This window comes from Marmota marmota, unplaced genomic scaffold (genome assembly GCF_001458135.2).
Source record: "Marmota marmota marmota unplaced genomic scaffold, marMar, whole genome shotgun sequence".
Classification (NCBI taxonomy): domain Eukaryota; kingdom Metazoa; phylum Chordata; class Mammalia; order Rodentia; family Sciuridae; genus Marmota; species Marmota marmota.
The window spans coordinates 36,058,513-36,073,316 of record NW_026000240.1 but is presented as its reverse complement, the minus strand read 5'-3'; the positions used below and the strand labels follow the sequence as shown (position 1 = coordinate 36,073,316).

The window sequence follows — 14,804 nt, the reverse complement described above, 5'->3', positions numbered from 1 at the left end:
TTTCTTTTTTTTTTTTTTTTTTTTTTGGTGCTTGGGATTGAACCCAGGAGTGCTGTATCCACTGAGCCACATCCCCTTTTTATTTGTTATTTTTGTTCCTGAGACAGGGCCTCACTGAGGCTTTGAACATCAAATCCTTCTGCTTCAGCCTCCTGAGTCACAGGAATTACAGGTGTGTACCACTTTCACCGAGCAAGATTAGTCCTAATTGCTCAGGACAAACACTTCTCAGTAACCTTGACTAATTTCTTTCATACCTATATGCATTGGGCCAGGAAATTCTGCCGCCTCCATTAGCATCATACCCAGAATAAGATCACTTCTTGCTATTACCATGGCTTCCACCAAGTCCAGATTTCCACAATCTCTCTCCAGAGTTATATCACAGCTCTCTCCCAATCTCCTGCTACTGCCCCTATTATCTTCAATCCATTCTCCACACGTCAGCCTGTGAGTAAGTCATAACCTTTTACACCTGCAGTAGCCCCTCCTTAAGGAAAAGAGAGAATTGGCAAGATCCTCATAATTCCTGTTACCTACCCAACTGCAGACTGCTGGTCTCTATTCCCACTGCTCAAAGTTCCTCACAAATTACATCCTGTGCACCCTCCAGCTCTGCATTTCAGACTTTAATTACTCCTCTCTGCCTCCAGCATGTGGGATCACTTTTATCTCCTTGTCCTGCTCTATTGTTTCCTATAGCAATTACCACCTTCTCACTATTTTTTTGGGCCGGGGGTGGGGTACTGGGGATTGAACTCAGGGGCACTCAACCACTGAGCCACATCCCCAGCCCTATTTTTAAAATTTTATTTTTAGTTGTCAATGGACCTTTATTATTTATTTGTATGTGGTACTGAGAATTAAACCCAGTGCCTCACACATGTAAGGCAAGCGTTCTACCACTGAGCCACAACCCCAGCCCCCTCAAGCCCTATTTCGTGTTTTATTTAGAATCAGGGACTCACTGAGTTGTTTAGTATCTCGTCCTTGCTGAGGCTGGCTTTGAACTCGTGATGCTCCTGCCTCCAGAGCTGGGATTATAGGCATGCACCACAGCGCCCAGCTTCTCACATACTTTTAAAAATATTTTTTAGTTGTAGATGGACACAATACCTTTATTTCATTTATTTATTTTTATGTAGTGGTGAGGATCAAACCCAGTGCCTCACAAGTGCTAGGCAAGTACTCTACCACTGAGCTACAACCCCAAGCCTTCTTGCATACTTTTAAAAGTAGATGTTTATTAGGCTGGGGATACAGCTCAGTTGGTAGAGTGTTTGCCTCACATGCACAAGACCTGGGTTCAATCCTAGGCACACACACACACACAAAAAAAGTAGATATTTATTATCCTTATATGGCATTGTGCAGCTTCCCCCACTAGAACCAAAGCTCTGGGATGTGGAATCTCTGTTTTGTTCAAAGGATGTATCATGAATATCTCATACACCAGAAATAGTTGTAGACTGATTGCATAAAAAGAAGTCATGTGGTATTAAGTGGTAAATATTGTAGAGGGAAAGAAAATAGGTCAGTGAGAGGTTGAGGCAGGGTGGGAACACCCCTAGTCAAGGCTAGTAGCTTCTCTACACCAGGCAGGATTGCTGGAAAGCCTAGCCCAGTTCCTGCTCTTATGACTTCAAGACCTGTGACTGCTGAAAAAAAAGCCTCAAAAGGCACCAGATGTTCAGACCTGTTAGAGTCTGTAAATAAGTCAAAATAACACCTGGCATTTTGCCAGGGGAATGTTAGAGTTCGTAAACAAGTCTGGATGGTGCCTGGCAAAATGCCAGAGGGAGTGGTTTGAGAAGTAACAAAAGCGAGCCATTAAGTGTGGAGATTCCTTATTGGTTGACTGATGTATCTAGTTTATGCTAATTAGATAAGCTGTGTGGAATGTATAAATACTGTTCCTGTCCTGCAATAAACGGCTCCTACTCCTGCTGTATCAACGTACAGAAGTTATTCGTCACCCCCCGGTTATTTTGCTGCAGCCGGACTGCGGCACAGACCCTCACAGGTCACTCTTTCACCTTCTTCTGCCCACCCAATCTTCCATTCCAGAGGCCCTTCTATACATGGGGTGGGAGGCTGGACAGTGCAGCCCTATGTAGAACTTTTCTGTTCTTTCCATAGTGTTTACCAAGGGCTGACCTGGATTAGACACTGTGGATATGTCAAGAATGGACATGGTGGGGCTGGGGTTGTAGCTCAGTGGTAGAGTGCTAGGCTAGCATGTGTGAGGCATTGGGTTCGATTCTCAGCACCATATATAAATACGTAAAATAAAGGTCCATCAACAACTAAAAAACATTTTTAAAAAGTTGACATGGCAAGAATTAGGGGTGAGGAGGGACAAGGGCAAAAGAAAGACAGTGGAATGAATCCGACATAACTTTCCTATGTACATATATGAATATATCACAGTTAATCTCAAAAAAAGAAAAAAAACAGAGGCAATAGAACAATGGGGAAGGAGACAGAGGAGATGGTGGAATGCTAAAGAAGCACCCAGAGTTCCTGCCTGATCTCTTGTGCTTTCCCCCTATAACAAGATGAGGGCCAGGCACAGTGGCACAAGCCTAGCAACTGAGAGGCTAAGACAGGATTTGGAATTCAAAACCAGCCTCAGCAACAGTGGCAAGGCTGCTAAGCAACCCAGTGAGACCCTGTCTCTAAATAAAACATGAATTAGGGCTGTGGATGTGGCTCAGTGGTCGAGTGCTCCTGAGTAAAATCCCTGGTACCCCCCCAAAACCAAAAACAGAGGATGAGTTCATTGCTAGGGTTATGGCAGGGCTGCAGGGGATCAAACAAGTCTTAGGGCAAGACAGCAAGCACTGCAAGGGCCCTGGAGATGAAGGATGTTGGGAGGTGATGAATAGACCTGGCCTGAGTCTAGTGAGCAGGATGAGGGGTCCTTTTGGTGCCAGGGTGTGTATGTGTGTGTTTGGTTGCTGCTCCCTTGCCAGGGAGTGAGGAAGCACTCTCTTTATCAGGATCTGGGTATGGGAGGCAAAGAGAGTTGTTTTGGGATCAAACCTTTTACCCAGCTCCCTTTCCTTCATGCTTCTTAAACTGGTCACTGTTCTCTAATCACCGTTACCCCATCTGGCCTAAATCTGCCCAAGGGCCTCAGGGTAAGCCATGCAGCTCCAAGCTGGGAACATGATGTTCCCATCTGGGTAAGGGGATGGAACTCAGATCTCCTATGATCCCATCAGCATCCACAGCCCTAAGACATGGGCCATGCAGGGAGAGGGGCTGGCTGCAAATCATTCCAAAAATATTCTCTCAGAACAAAAGGCAGGAAAATTACCAAGAAAAAGATCCAGGGTGGAGGGGTTCTCAGCTTGTCCTGGACATGTACACCCTGTCTCTAGTACATCCAGATAGCACAGAACCTGGAGAGGGTCAGCTGAGAAATTCCCATTGTGCTGGAAGGCTATCCAATCTCAGTGGGCCCCACCCCCGCCCCTACTCTTAAATGTACCTTTGAGAACTAGTTCTCTCATGCAAGGTTAGCCACCATCCCCTCACCCCCAGTTTTCAGTTATGAGTCCAGCTCTGCGTCGGAGAATGGAGACTGGTTTTGCTAGGAGCTAGAAATTTGAGGTTTTTTCTTTTTTCTTTATTTTGGTACTGGGGATTGAACTCAGGGGAGGTTAACCACTGAGCTACATCTCCCACCCTTTTTAATATTTTGTATAGAGACAGGGTCTCACTGAGTTTCTTAGTAGTACCTCACTAAGTTGCTGAGGCTGGCTTTGAATTCATGATACTCCTGCCCCAGCCTCCTGAGCACCTGGGATTACAGGCCAGCACCACTATGCTCAGTTAGAAATTTGAGTTTCTAAGTGAGTACAAGGGTAAAGATCATGTAGCATCAGACCCTACCCCCTTACTATAGTTGGGCCTTGGCCCAGACCAGGTAGGTGAGAGCCTGCAGGCAAAGCCAGGGGGTCCAGGGTGGATGACCTGCCATAGGCTATTGCCTTTTTATAGAGGAGACATTTGAGGCTCAGGACAAGTGCCAATCCTCCTCTGGCCAGCCTCAGCTAGGAATTTCCAGCCAGATGGAACCCCCTAAGCTCTAGGGTCTGAGGGGAATGTGTTCTCCCACTCAGCTATCTATGCCCTTGTCAGAAAAGAGCTCTGTACCCCAGTGCTGCCAAGACTACTTCTTGTTGGGATTTGCTCTAAGACTTGGGGGTTGATGGGGAGTTTGAGCTTGGATGAAGCCTCATTTCTCACACCAGACTTGGGGTGCTATACAACCTGGGACTGGAGGCCACGAACCTAAAGAAGCATAGGGACAGCCTGGCCCCTGCTGGTCAAAGTGGTAAAATGCAGCATGGTTCAGCTGTACACCTGAACTGATGTACATCTGTCCTAAAAACTCATTCCTGCTTGTCCACAGGCTGAGAATTAACTTCAGGTACCCTGCCTCTCCAGTTGCCCATGTGGTGGACTTTTGGAAGGAATGGTAGACTGTACTGGAGGTGTCCCCTTAAAGCCCGTGCCCGGAGGTGGGGGGGTTCAGAATGAAAATGTCCAGTATGACTATGATTGGATGTTATGCTGTGATACCTAGTTTGCTTTATCTACTGGGTCTTGATTTCAGTTATTCTTCCTTTTTATATTTTTAATAGGCAAAAAACAACTGAACATTTCTGTCCCATCATCATGGGGTCTGGAGGATCCTGTATGACAGGACATTGCTAGATTCTGACTTCAAGCAGAATACACAAAGTGACTTTTGCCCCTTGGCCATGTGCAGTTCTGCAGGAGGAAGGAGTAGGCCTATGGCCAAGAATTTGGGCATTTGACTGGTATCTTCCATTTCAACCGCTATCCCTAGGAGCTGACTAGTCAATGTCCATTCTTTTGCCTATCAGGAGTGACTGGTGCAGAGTGAGGCTCCAGTATCTAAGAGAGCTCTCTCTCTGCTCTCACACTGCAGCCAGGCCATTATGCCCTGTGGCATACCAATGATCTGGGCACTGTCTATATTTTTATACAAAGACAAATTAGATAACTGGTTTTATAGAATAAAAAAAGTACCCTTAGGATCAAGGATTCTGGCTGGGGGAAAATAAAAGATGAAGGGATAATATTTCACAGAGGCCGCGGCCCTCGGGCATCCTTCCGCCCAGCTCGCCGAGCCTTCACCTCCGCGCGGCTGGGGAGGCCTGCGTCCACCCAGCAGCTAGCGACCGTGGGCCATGGCCGCCGCGGGGAATTCCAGGCTCCTGCGTATCGCCTCCGCGGCCCTGGTGGCTGCGGCCCGCCGCCCACTGCTCCTCGCCCGACCCCATGCGGGGGGGACCCGGGGACGGGCCTGGGCGGTGGCGCGCGCGGGCAAGCCAGCCGCTGAGCGTGTCGGCGCGGAGCAGCTCAGAAGATAACAGTCCACTTTATAAACAATGATGGTGTAACATTAACAACCAAAGGAAAAGTTGGTGACTCTCTTCTAGATGTTGTGGTTGAAAATAATCTAGATACTGATGGTTTTGGTGCTTGTGAGGGAACCTTGGCTTGCTCTACTTGTCACCTCATCTTTGAAGATCACATATATGAGAAGTTACAAACAATCACTGATGAGGAGAATGACATGCTCGATCTGGCTTATGGGCTCACAGACAGATCACGGTTGGGCTGCCAAATCTGTTTGACCAAATCTATGGACAATATGACTGTTCGAGTACCCGAGGCCATAGCTGATGCCAGACAATCTATTGATGTGGGCAAGAATTCCTAAACTACCATAAGAAGAAATATTTTTGTGAAATTTTACCTATTTTTATAATTTTTAACATAATTAAATGAGAACATGGCTGAATGGGTTTATTCTTATGACTAGCTTTACCATTTTACTTCACCTTGTATAACTACTGAATTTTGTAGTATTAAACATGCGATTTTTACATTGGTTATAAAAATATTAGTGAAATATTAGAAAATAGCTGAGAATGATGAAAATCTTATATAGTTTACCTTATTTGTGATTAGTGACTTAAGCAAAATGTTACCACATAATCTTATGTCTGCTTATTTAGAAGGCAGGTTAAGAAAAGCTATGATTACCCCTGCTTGATGTGGGTGAAGGCAGAGATCTAAAATGGCTTGTCCAGGATGATATGACTAACTAAGAAATTTGTACTGGAACCTGCATCTTATTATTTTAAGTTAGTTTTATGTTCAGATTGATACTGGAGAAATTATGAACATCTTACTTTTAGCACTAATTAAATGTAAATGTGTGTGAAAGAATATTCAGTGAATTGCTTAATTTCCAAGATAGCTATTAAACTTTATAAATATTTCAAAATTTTATTCAATGAGAAATGTTAGACATTTCTCATTCACTTAGACATTATGACGCTGTCAAGTTGATGTCTGTTCTGACTAAACCATCTTTTCTATTTCAAGCAAAACAAACTGTCTTAGCAATCTTTCGAAAATAATGTTAATTTATAGGTTGATTCTTAGAATGGAAATCTTGTGAATTAGCCCCTGAGCCAGAGGACATGAGCAGGCTGCTGCATCCCACTGCCCAGGAGGCACCATTCTTCTCACTTCAATGTCTGCAGCCTGGGTAGCATAGCATATGCTACAGCCCCAGAAATGAAGGAATATCTTACCAATTATATATGGAAGATATTTGTATCCTTATCTTTGCTATAAATAAATTCATTAAAGGTAATAAATGGGTAAAGTGTGCTCTTTGGATATATAATAAAAACATCAACTAATGTGGACTAATGAGGAAGAGCAGAACAAATTACTAAGAAAAACAGTGAGTTTTAAGACTGTCAAGTGAGTTTCAAGTACTTAAATGCAGTTTGTTAATTTGTGTAAATATTGGTCAACTATAATACTTGACATACAACATTATTATGTTTGTTAGGGATGCAGAGATGAACAAGACAAGAATGCCTTCAGGGAACTCTATTAGCAAAGATAAAATGTGTATATATACAAATAATTTGCTTGAACCAAACTGATCAATTTGCCAAATGGTATTTTAAACTAATTAATATAGAAAAGTGATTGGGAAGAACTTGAGGCATCTTATGTTCATTTAGTGTTTAATGACTGTTGAGTACTTTCTGTATAGAATGCTATACTTTTAAGTACTTCAAAGCAAATTTTTTTAATCTTAATTAGCTTCATTTTTTTTTTAAAGAGAGAGTGGAGAGACAGAATTTTTTTAATATTTATTTTTTAGTTTTTCGGCGGACACAACATCTTTGTTTGTATGTGGTGCTGAGGATCGAACACAGGCCGCACGCATGCCAGGCGAGCGCGCTACCGCTTGAGCCACATCCTCAGCCCCTTAATTAGCTTCATTATTCTTGTATTCTTATATAGATCACCTGAACTCTCCAGGTAATCTATTTTAAAGATATAGTTTAATGATGATATTCAGCCAAAATGTTCTAAAAATTCTAAATTTGAATTATCAGATTTCAAAATAGAAAAGTTCAAATTTAGTTTAATTGTATTACATAAATAAGACTAAATTTATTAAATGGAGAATATACTTTATGAAAAAAAATATTTCACAGAAAAATTCAATTCTTGGCAGCTGTTATCACAGAAAGTAAACCTATCCCAGAAAGCCACCTATAACTAATGTTTCTCATGATGTTTCAAATGACTAACATGAAGATGACAATTTATTTTTTTTAAATATTTTTTTAGATGTTGATGGACCTTTATTTTAATCATTTATTTATATGTGTGCTGAGAATCGAACCCAGGGCCTCCACACATGCTAGGCAAGTGCTCTACCACTGAGCCACAACTCCAGCACGAAGATGACAATTTCTGAGTTCTTACTTGGGAAGGGGAAGTCCTTCAGATAATAAATCTAGTCTTTCTCCTTTCACAGCTACTCCAGATACTTTTAAAAATAATTTTTTAATATCTTTATTTATTTATGTGATGTTGAGGATTGAACTTAGCACCTTGCGTGTGCTAGGCGAGTGCTCTACAACTGAGCCACAACCCCAACCCTCCTCCAGATACTTTTATAACTAGAATCAAATGATGCAAGGTAGAACTGCATGCTTTTGTGTCTACACCACTCATTTTATGAACAGGCAAAGGCAGCCTACAGAAAGAAGAGCTGCATGACAAAAAGCAACAGTCACTGGGAGCTTAATCATCCTTAAAATGGGAGACCACAGCTGCTATCTGCAGCAGTCTAGAAACTTAAGAGGATAAACTCAATCAGCAAAGGGAAGGTCCAAGAATTCCCTAGTAGACATCAGTACCATTAACTAGTTAATTCCTTGAGTGTGAAGTGTCAGGAATGTCCATAGCTGGTCATCAGGGTTTGGTCAATGAACAAATTAGCCAGGTCAGATCTAATTTCTGATATTCCAATTTAGAACTTGTTAATATTCATCTTAATTCACAACTGTTATTATGTTCCTGGTTAACACTCTGCATGTCCCCAGTCAAGTAACAGTATGTATCACTGGCCATCACCTGTGATGGGGCATTTTTCTTCAGAGAATGTGGGTACAGGATGATGCCTTGTGAAATTACCCCAGTTTCTTTCCACATTACAAGTGATACTATTTTAATTTTTTTATTATAAAATTAAGTGACTAAGATCATTGAGAACATGTTTGTGTAACTCTGAAGGGACAAATTTCTAGCTTCCTGTTATACTAACACAGAAAGTAAAGTCCTCATGTAATGTTCCTTCTTTAAGACAGAGACTGTAGGTATGATTGTGACATTGCTGTGGAACTTTTTTTTGTGTGTGTGAACCAGGGGTGCTTAGCCATTGAGGTACATCCCCAGGCTTTTATTTACTTTTTAAATACATATTTTTTATTTTTTTGGTACTGGGGATTGAACTCAGGGGCATTTAACCACTGAGTCACATCCCCAACCTTTTTTTTTTTTTTGTATTTTATTTAGAGAAAGGGACTCCCTGAGTTGCTTAGGGCCTCAATAAGTTGCTGAGGCTGGCTTTGAACTCTCAATCCTTCTGCCTCAGCCTCCTGAGCTTCTGGGATTACAGGCATGTGCCAACCCCATCTTTACTGGTGCATTATTGAGACAGCCCTTTTATTGAGGCAGGATCTTACTAAAGTTGCTCAGGCTGATCTTTAATTTGCAATCCATCTGCCTTAGCCTCTGGAATAGCTGGAGTGACAAGCTGATACAGTACCCAGCAAAGATCAACATTTAACTTGGTGGACCTCCCTAATGTAGGTGGGTGGGTCTCATAAAATCATTTGAATGCCTAAACAGAACAAAAAAGCTGACTTTTGTTGGGTGAGATGGTGCATACCTGTGATCCCAGCAGTTTGGGATGCTGAAGCAGGAGGATTTCAAGTTCAAAGTCAGCCTCAGCAATTCAGGAGACTTTGAGCAACTCAGCAAGACCCTGTCTCTAAATAAAATACAAAAAAAGGGCTACAGATGTGGCTAAGTAGTTGAGTGCCCCAGGGTTCCATCCCTAGTACCAAAAAGAAATTTTTTTTTTCTCTCTGCCTTTGAACTGGCACATTGATTTCTGTCCTGCCCTCAGACTCAAACTAAAACATTAGCAGTTCCCGGGGCTTGAGCCTGCTGACCTTCAGACAAGAGATACATCATTGCCTGGTTCTTGGGCCTCTGGATTCAGATTAGAACTAAACCATATGCTGTCCTGGGTCTCCACACTGCTGACTCATCCTGCAGATCTTGGGATTTTCCTGCCTCTACAATTATGTGAGCCAATTCCTTATAATAAATCTCTCTACAAACACCACACACACACACCCTATTGATTGTTTCTCTGGAGAACTCTGAATAGTACATATACCCAGGTTTCCTCCCTAATTTTCAAGGGCTCATACACCAGTTTCAACAGTGTATCTTCCTGATGAACTCTGTGATCCATGAAGCCCAAAAAAAGAGAGTACAGGGGCTGGGGATGTGGCTCAAGCCGTAGCGCGCTCGCCTGGCATGCGTGCGGCCTGGGTTCGATCCTCAGCACCACATACAAACAAAGATGTTGTGTCTGCTGAAAACTAAGAAATAAATATTAAAAAATTCTAAAAAAAAAAAAAAAGAGAGAGAGAGAGAGAGTACAAACACATGACACAAGACTGCACCAGAAAACCAGACATGATTTGTCAGCCTTTATTAACCAAGAGTGAAATTCTGAGCACTAGTTTTTTCTTTTAAAAAACCCAACCTTGTTTATGGCAAACAATGATTAAATTCTGAATGAATTTTTAGTTATATGTTCAATATCACAGAGCAAGGATTGACTGCTTTCTAATCACTTATTCTTCAGAGATTAAAATACAAGTGTAAAACAGGCTAAAATGAGATTCACCCCAATGATTTAAAAAGTAATTCCAATTTAAAGACACTTCAAACACCATGTATAGAACTCGGGACCAATGACCTTAAAACATTTTTACCTTTGAGGTAGCACTATAATGCTGAATTAGATTTCTTTTATTACAGTGAGTTAAAAAACAATGAGGAATTTAACCTTTGTTCAAGGTGGGCTGAGTGGTTTTCTGCAAATCCCCCATGAGGTTAGTGACAGTTTCACCATTTTTTTTTTTTAAGTATAAAGATAGCCCTACAGTGTGTAAAAGGAAACCCATAGGAAGGAAGGCCACTTCCCATAAAATAGACAATAAAATCACTGAGGAACGTCAGCAGTCAAGACAGGAGCAACAAGAGGTAATTGTAGTGAAAAAATCAAAACAACTCATACCTTGGCAAGACTGGTTTACAAGTGCTTGTCAATAACAAATTTTCCACCATCAGCCAAATGAAAACAAAGGATAAAAGATGACATTCATGGGTCCTTTTCCTTTTTCTCTGTGCCAAATTCTTTTACTTTTTCTAAACGAGAGAAGACTGTACACTGTGACACGACATGAAATGCTGTGTGCCCAGGGTGCTGCTGGGTGCCAATGGCATTTCTTAACTGACCACTTTACCATTGTGAGCAGGGAATATGGGCAAAAAGAGGATGAAAATAATCTCTTGTGACTGGAGAACTATTTTTTTGCCACTTTGCTGCTGAATTTACTCATTAAACTGCTCAAAAAAAATTCTACCCTGATTTCTGAGAATCTATAGCAATTATATGTAACACAATTATATATGAAGACTATGGACTAAGAGGAAAAAAGCACATGAACCCTTCCTTCAGAGAATTAAACCAAGAGAAGACAGTGAGTGAGATAAGCTGGTGGTAAAAAGGAAGGACAATTCTGCCAGCTGGACCTCAAGGCTCTCAGGAACCTTCTTACCATTCAAAAGCAACAGAGCAAAGCCAGAAAAGAGGATGTGAAGCTCTCTAATCCTTGGAAGCTCTAACAAGATTCTCCCCATGAGAATGTAGGTCTTGCTTAGCACAATGGGGATACCTCAGTCCTGAGTCAAACTTGGTCTGCTACATTTGATTCTCCAAGCTGCAGAGATTTGGAATACTGTCCCTGGCACTGTGGTAATGGCTATGTCCTTTTTCGCTCATGTTAGCCTCTGTCTCTTCCTCAGCAACACCCTCATCCCTTGCCACAGGGGCCTTATATGCAGTGAGGGTCTGGACTGATGATCCATACGTCAGACAGTAGTTGGAGCAGAAGGAGTTAGACCTGAATGAATTCTGTAACTCTGTAAAACAGCAACCATCAGTGAATCAGGGGTGTCAAAGAGGGCTTGTGAAAGGAAAGACTAGACTGGAATGTGTGAGAACCTTCAGGAGTTAACTCTGGCACAGGAACCACAGCCAGCCCTATTTAAGGCTGGCACAGAGGGTGGGGAGGGAGCATTAGCTCAGTGTTCAAATAGTCTTCACAAGTTCTGGGGCTGGACTAGTAAGTCACTACTGAAGCTAAAGTACCTATTACTTTCGCAAGAAACAGGTGTAGTTCTTGTCTATTAAGAGCATAAGACCTACTTCCTGAATTGTTTGATAAAGCAATACTACAGAAAACAACCTTAGGAAAATGCGGGATCACCGCACAGGCAATCCCAGTGCTAGCTACCTGGAGTATAAATTACAGCCTTTCACAAATCTGAGAGTTGCAATGTACGTTGTTTAAGGCAATCTGAAGAGTTTTTCTGCTTTCACTTCATGAAACATAAGAAAAAAGGAGGGATTACGAAGGTTTTGGTAAGTTACTCATTCTGGAAATCTCTTGGCCACAGTGTCTATGGAAAAAGCAGTCTAGTTTATGTGGACAATGAAAGGTGACTGAGTGATTCCATCATTACCCACAACATGAACGATTCAAATGCCAACAAATAATCTCTTAGGGATTTACTGAGTTATACACATTTAAAAAAGGCCTTATACATATATTGGAAATGGCCTCTTGATTTAAAAGTTTTAAATACAAGCTAAACATCTCTAAGGGGAATTTCATAAATAGAGAAATAATCTTCTTTAATTAAAAAATTAGCTGCTGCTTCTATAAAGTTTAAAAATTGATGTTTCAATAGTCAAGCTATGCAACAACTCTGGAGTAGAACAAAAGAGCTCTCTGGGTAACAAACTCTTGCCAGGATATTGTCATGAGCCAGTAGTAGTCATGGAAACAAGAAATGGCAGGAGTTGCTCAGGAAAGTTTTTAGGTCATAAAAAGCAATGGCACCTCCAGATCCTGGCTTCTTATATCAGCACCATGCTCTAACCATTTGAACTAACTTGGCTACCCCTGGGCTCCTTTTAAATGGATAGCAATTCACTCATGCAAACTGTACAGAGATTAAACAAAACAAAAACAAAAACCAACTATAAAATAAAAAACCAGAACCCTTAACCTAAAAAAAACCTTTCCTGGCTCTCTACTACTGGTAAAAAGTGATGAATCCAAAGTTTCTGTTCTAACATGGGTCTCACTGATTTCAGTCTGTTCTAGAGTACTCACCTTCTGGGCCCTAGACAGGGTCTTTCCCTAAGCATCACTGTGGGCTTGGAGACAGCTGTAATGTGTGCAGCTGTCAGAAGACAATACAATGCCACTGGACCACAGACCTCTATTACATCCGCTGCCATTTTCTACCGTAAAACTAAAGGCAGCAACTGTGAACACACTATGGACTTTCTCAAAAGACAAACAAGGAAATTGAGGCTGTAATCTTCCTTGAGAAAGATTGAAGGAGGATGTCTACAGTTATACAACAGGTTTCTGCAGACCTTATGGGTAATTCCAAAAGCAACAGTAGCAGCAAGAAAGGAAAGGAGGATGTTTACACTTTGGACTTTGTATCAGGCACTTAAATTGTTGGAGAGACATGCCATTCTGAACCAAAGATGTGAAAACTGGGTTGAAGTAATCATTACAAGTCGTCTAATAATGGGCTTTCAGAAGCAAAGTGGAGGTGTGGGTCAAACCTCTCCCCATCCTTTAGTGCTGACTTTCAAGTTTTCTATATGCCCATAACCACAGCAATGGCAGCAGCAGTGGCAACAGCAGGAACAGTTTTGTCGTGTCTGTCTTCTGTGTATGTTCTGTGGCTGACCGAAAGTTTTTGGTGTCACACTGAGAAGGCTCTGGGATGTGGCACATCTACTGCCCAGGGTCAATCAGATCCATGCTAGAGCCAAACATCTTCACCAGCTGTTCCTCGTAGTGTGAGATGTTTCTCTTCATGATATCCATGCAGGGCCCCAGAAGCCTCTCAAATGCTTGAACATCCATAACTGCATTGTTAAAAAGAGGTGAAGGAGAGAATGAATTCTCTTCACTAATAATTTAAGTCATTTTCTTTAAGAAGAACATTAGACTTTGGGATACTAGGTATGTGGATAAAGTGATGTTTCTATATGAATGTAGCAGGACTGTCATTTAAGTTTAAAACTTGCAGAGTCCAGTGGCATCTGCCTATTCTATTCCCCAACAGCCCTGGACATGTGCCTCTTTTCACATGTTTGGAGGGCCTGAATGCCTTTCTTACTCACAGTGCCCAGTGCTCAGAAATATTTTCTAAGGTGCTGGGGTGTAGCTCAGTGATGAAGCATGTGCTCAGTATGTGCATGTGCAAGGCATTGGGTTTAATGCCCAGCACTCCCCCTCCCCCACAAAAAAAGTATGCTGAAAGAATACATTTGTCCATCTCTGGTTGGTCAAACAAACTACAAATTGTCCAGGCCTAGATGTGAGTGAGAGCTGGCAGAATAAGTCAAGGATTGCTGATGGGAAAATAGTAATATACTGACATTAGAAAAAAAAGTATTAATGCATAAAGAATTTTTCTTACCTAAGCATTTGACATCTCCAACTGCATAAGCCGAAGCAGCTCTGGGTTTGTTGGTAACCAATGCAAGCTCTCCAAAGTACTGTCCCTTATGGCAGCGGGCAATCTCAACCTCTTGGTTCCCACCATCCTTGTTTGTTTTAGTCTACAGACAGGTAGAGAACATCACCTGGTCTGACTCTAGGATCACAGTTGGAGAGGTCCAATTGCACATGCTCACATTCTCTTCTCAGCACACTCAACACTAAGGAAATTACTTTGCAGAAACTCTAACTGTACCATATAAACTCCATAGATTATTTTCAGTGCTCTGGCTTAATCAAGAGTTGGCATTTTGAGCCAGGCGCGGTGGCATACACCTGTAATCCCAGTGGCTGGGGAGGCTGAAACAGGAGGATCACAAGTTCAAAGCCAGCCTCAGCAATGGAGAAGCACTAAGCAACTCAGTGGGACCCTGTCTCTAAATAAAATACAAAAAAGGGCTGGGGATGTGGCTCAGTGGTTGAGTACTCTTGAGTTCAATCCCTGGTACCCTGCCCTCAAAAAAAAAAAAAAAAAAA

The 14,804-nt window shown here is 41.9% G+C and overlaps 1 protein-coding gene and 1 pseudogene across 1 annotated transcript in view; one reads left to right on the top strand and one right to left on the bottom strand.

Moving 5' to 3' along the window:
• Positions 1-5,160: 5,160 nt before the first annotated feature.
• LOC107143187 lies at positions 5,161-6,709 on the top strand (annotated as a pseudogene).
• A 3,432-nt stretch (positions 6,710-10,141) lies between these two features.
• Positions 10,142-14,804, bottom strand: part of Prkar2a (protein kinase cAMP-dependent type II regulatory subunit alpha) — a 76,972-nt gene continuing 72,309 nt past the window's right edge. Inside the window, exons 8-9 of the mRNA XM_048794061.1 lie at positions 14,248-14,389; positions 10,142-13,690 (exon numbers count right to left, since the gene is read on the bottom strand). Coding sequence (XP_048650018.1) covers positions 13,557-13,690; positions 14,248-14,389 — 276 coding nt within the window. The 3' untranslated portion in view covers positions 10,142-13,556. The remainder of the gene's footprint in view (positions 13,691-14,247; positions 14,390-14,804) is intronic.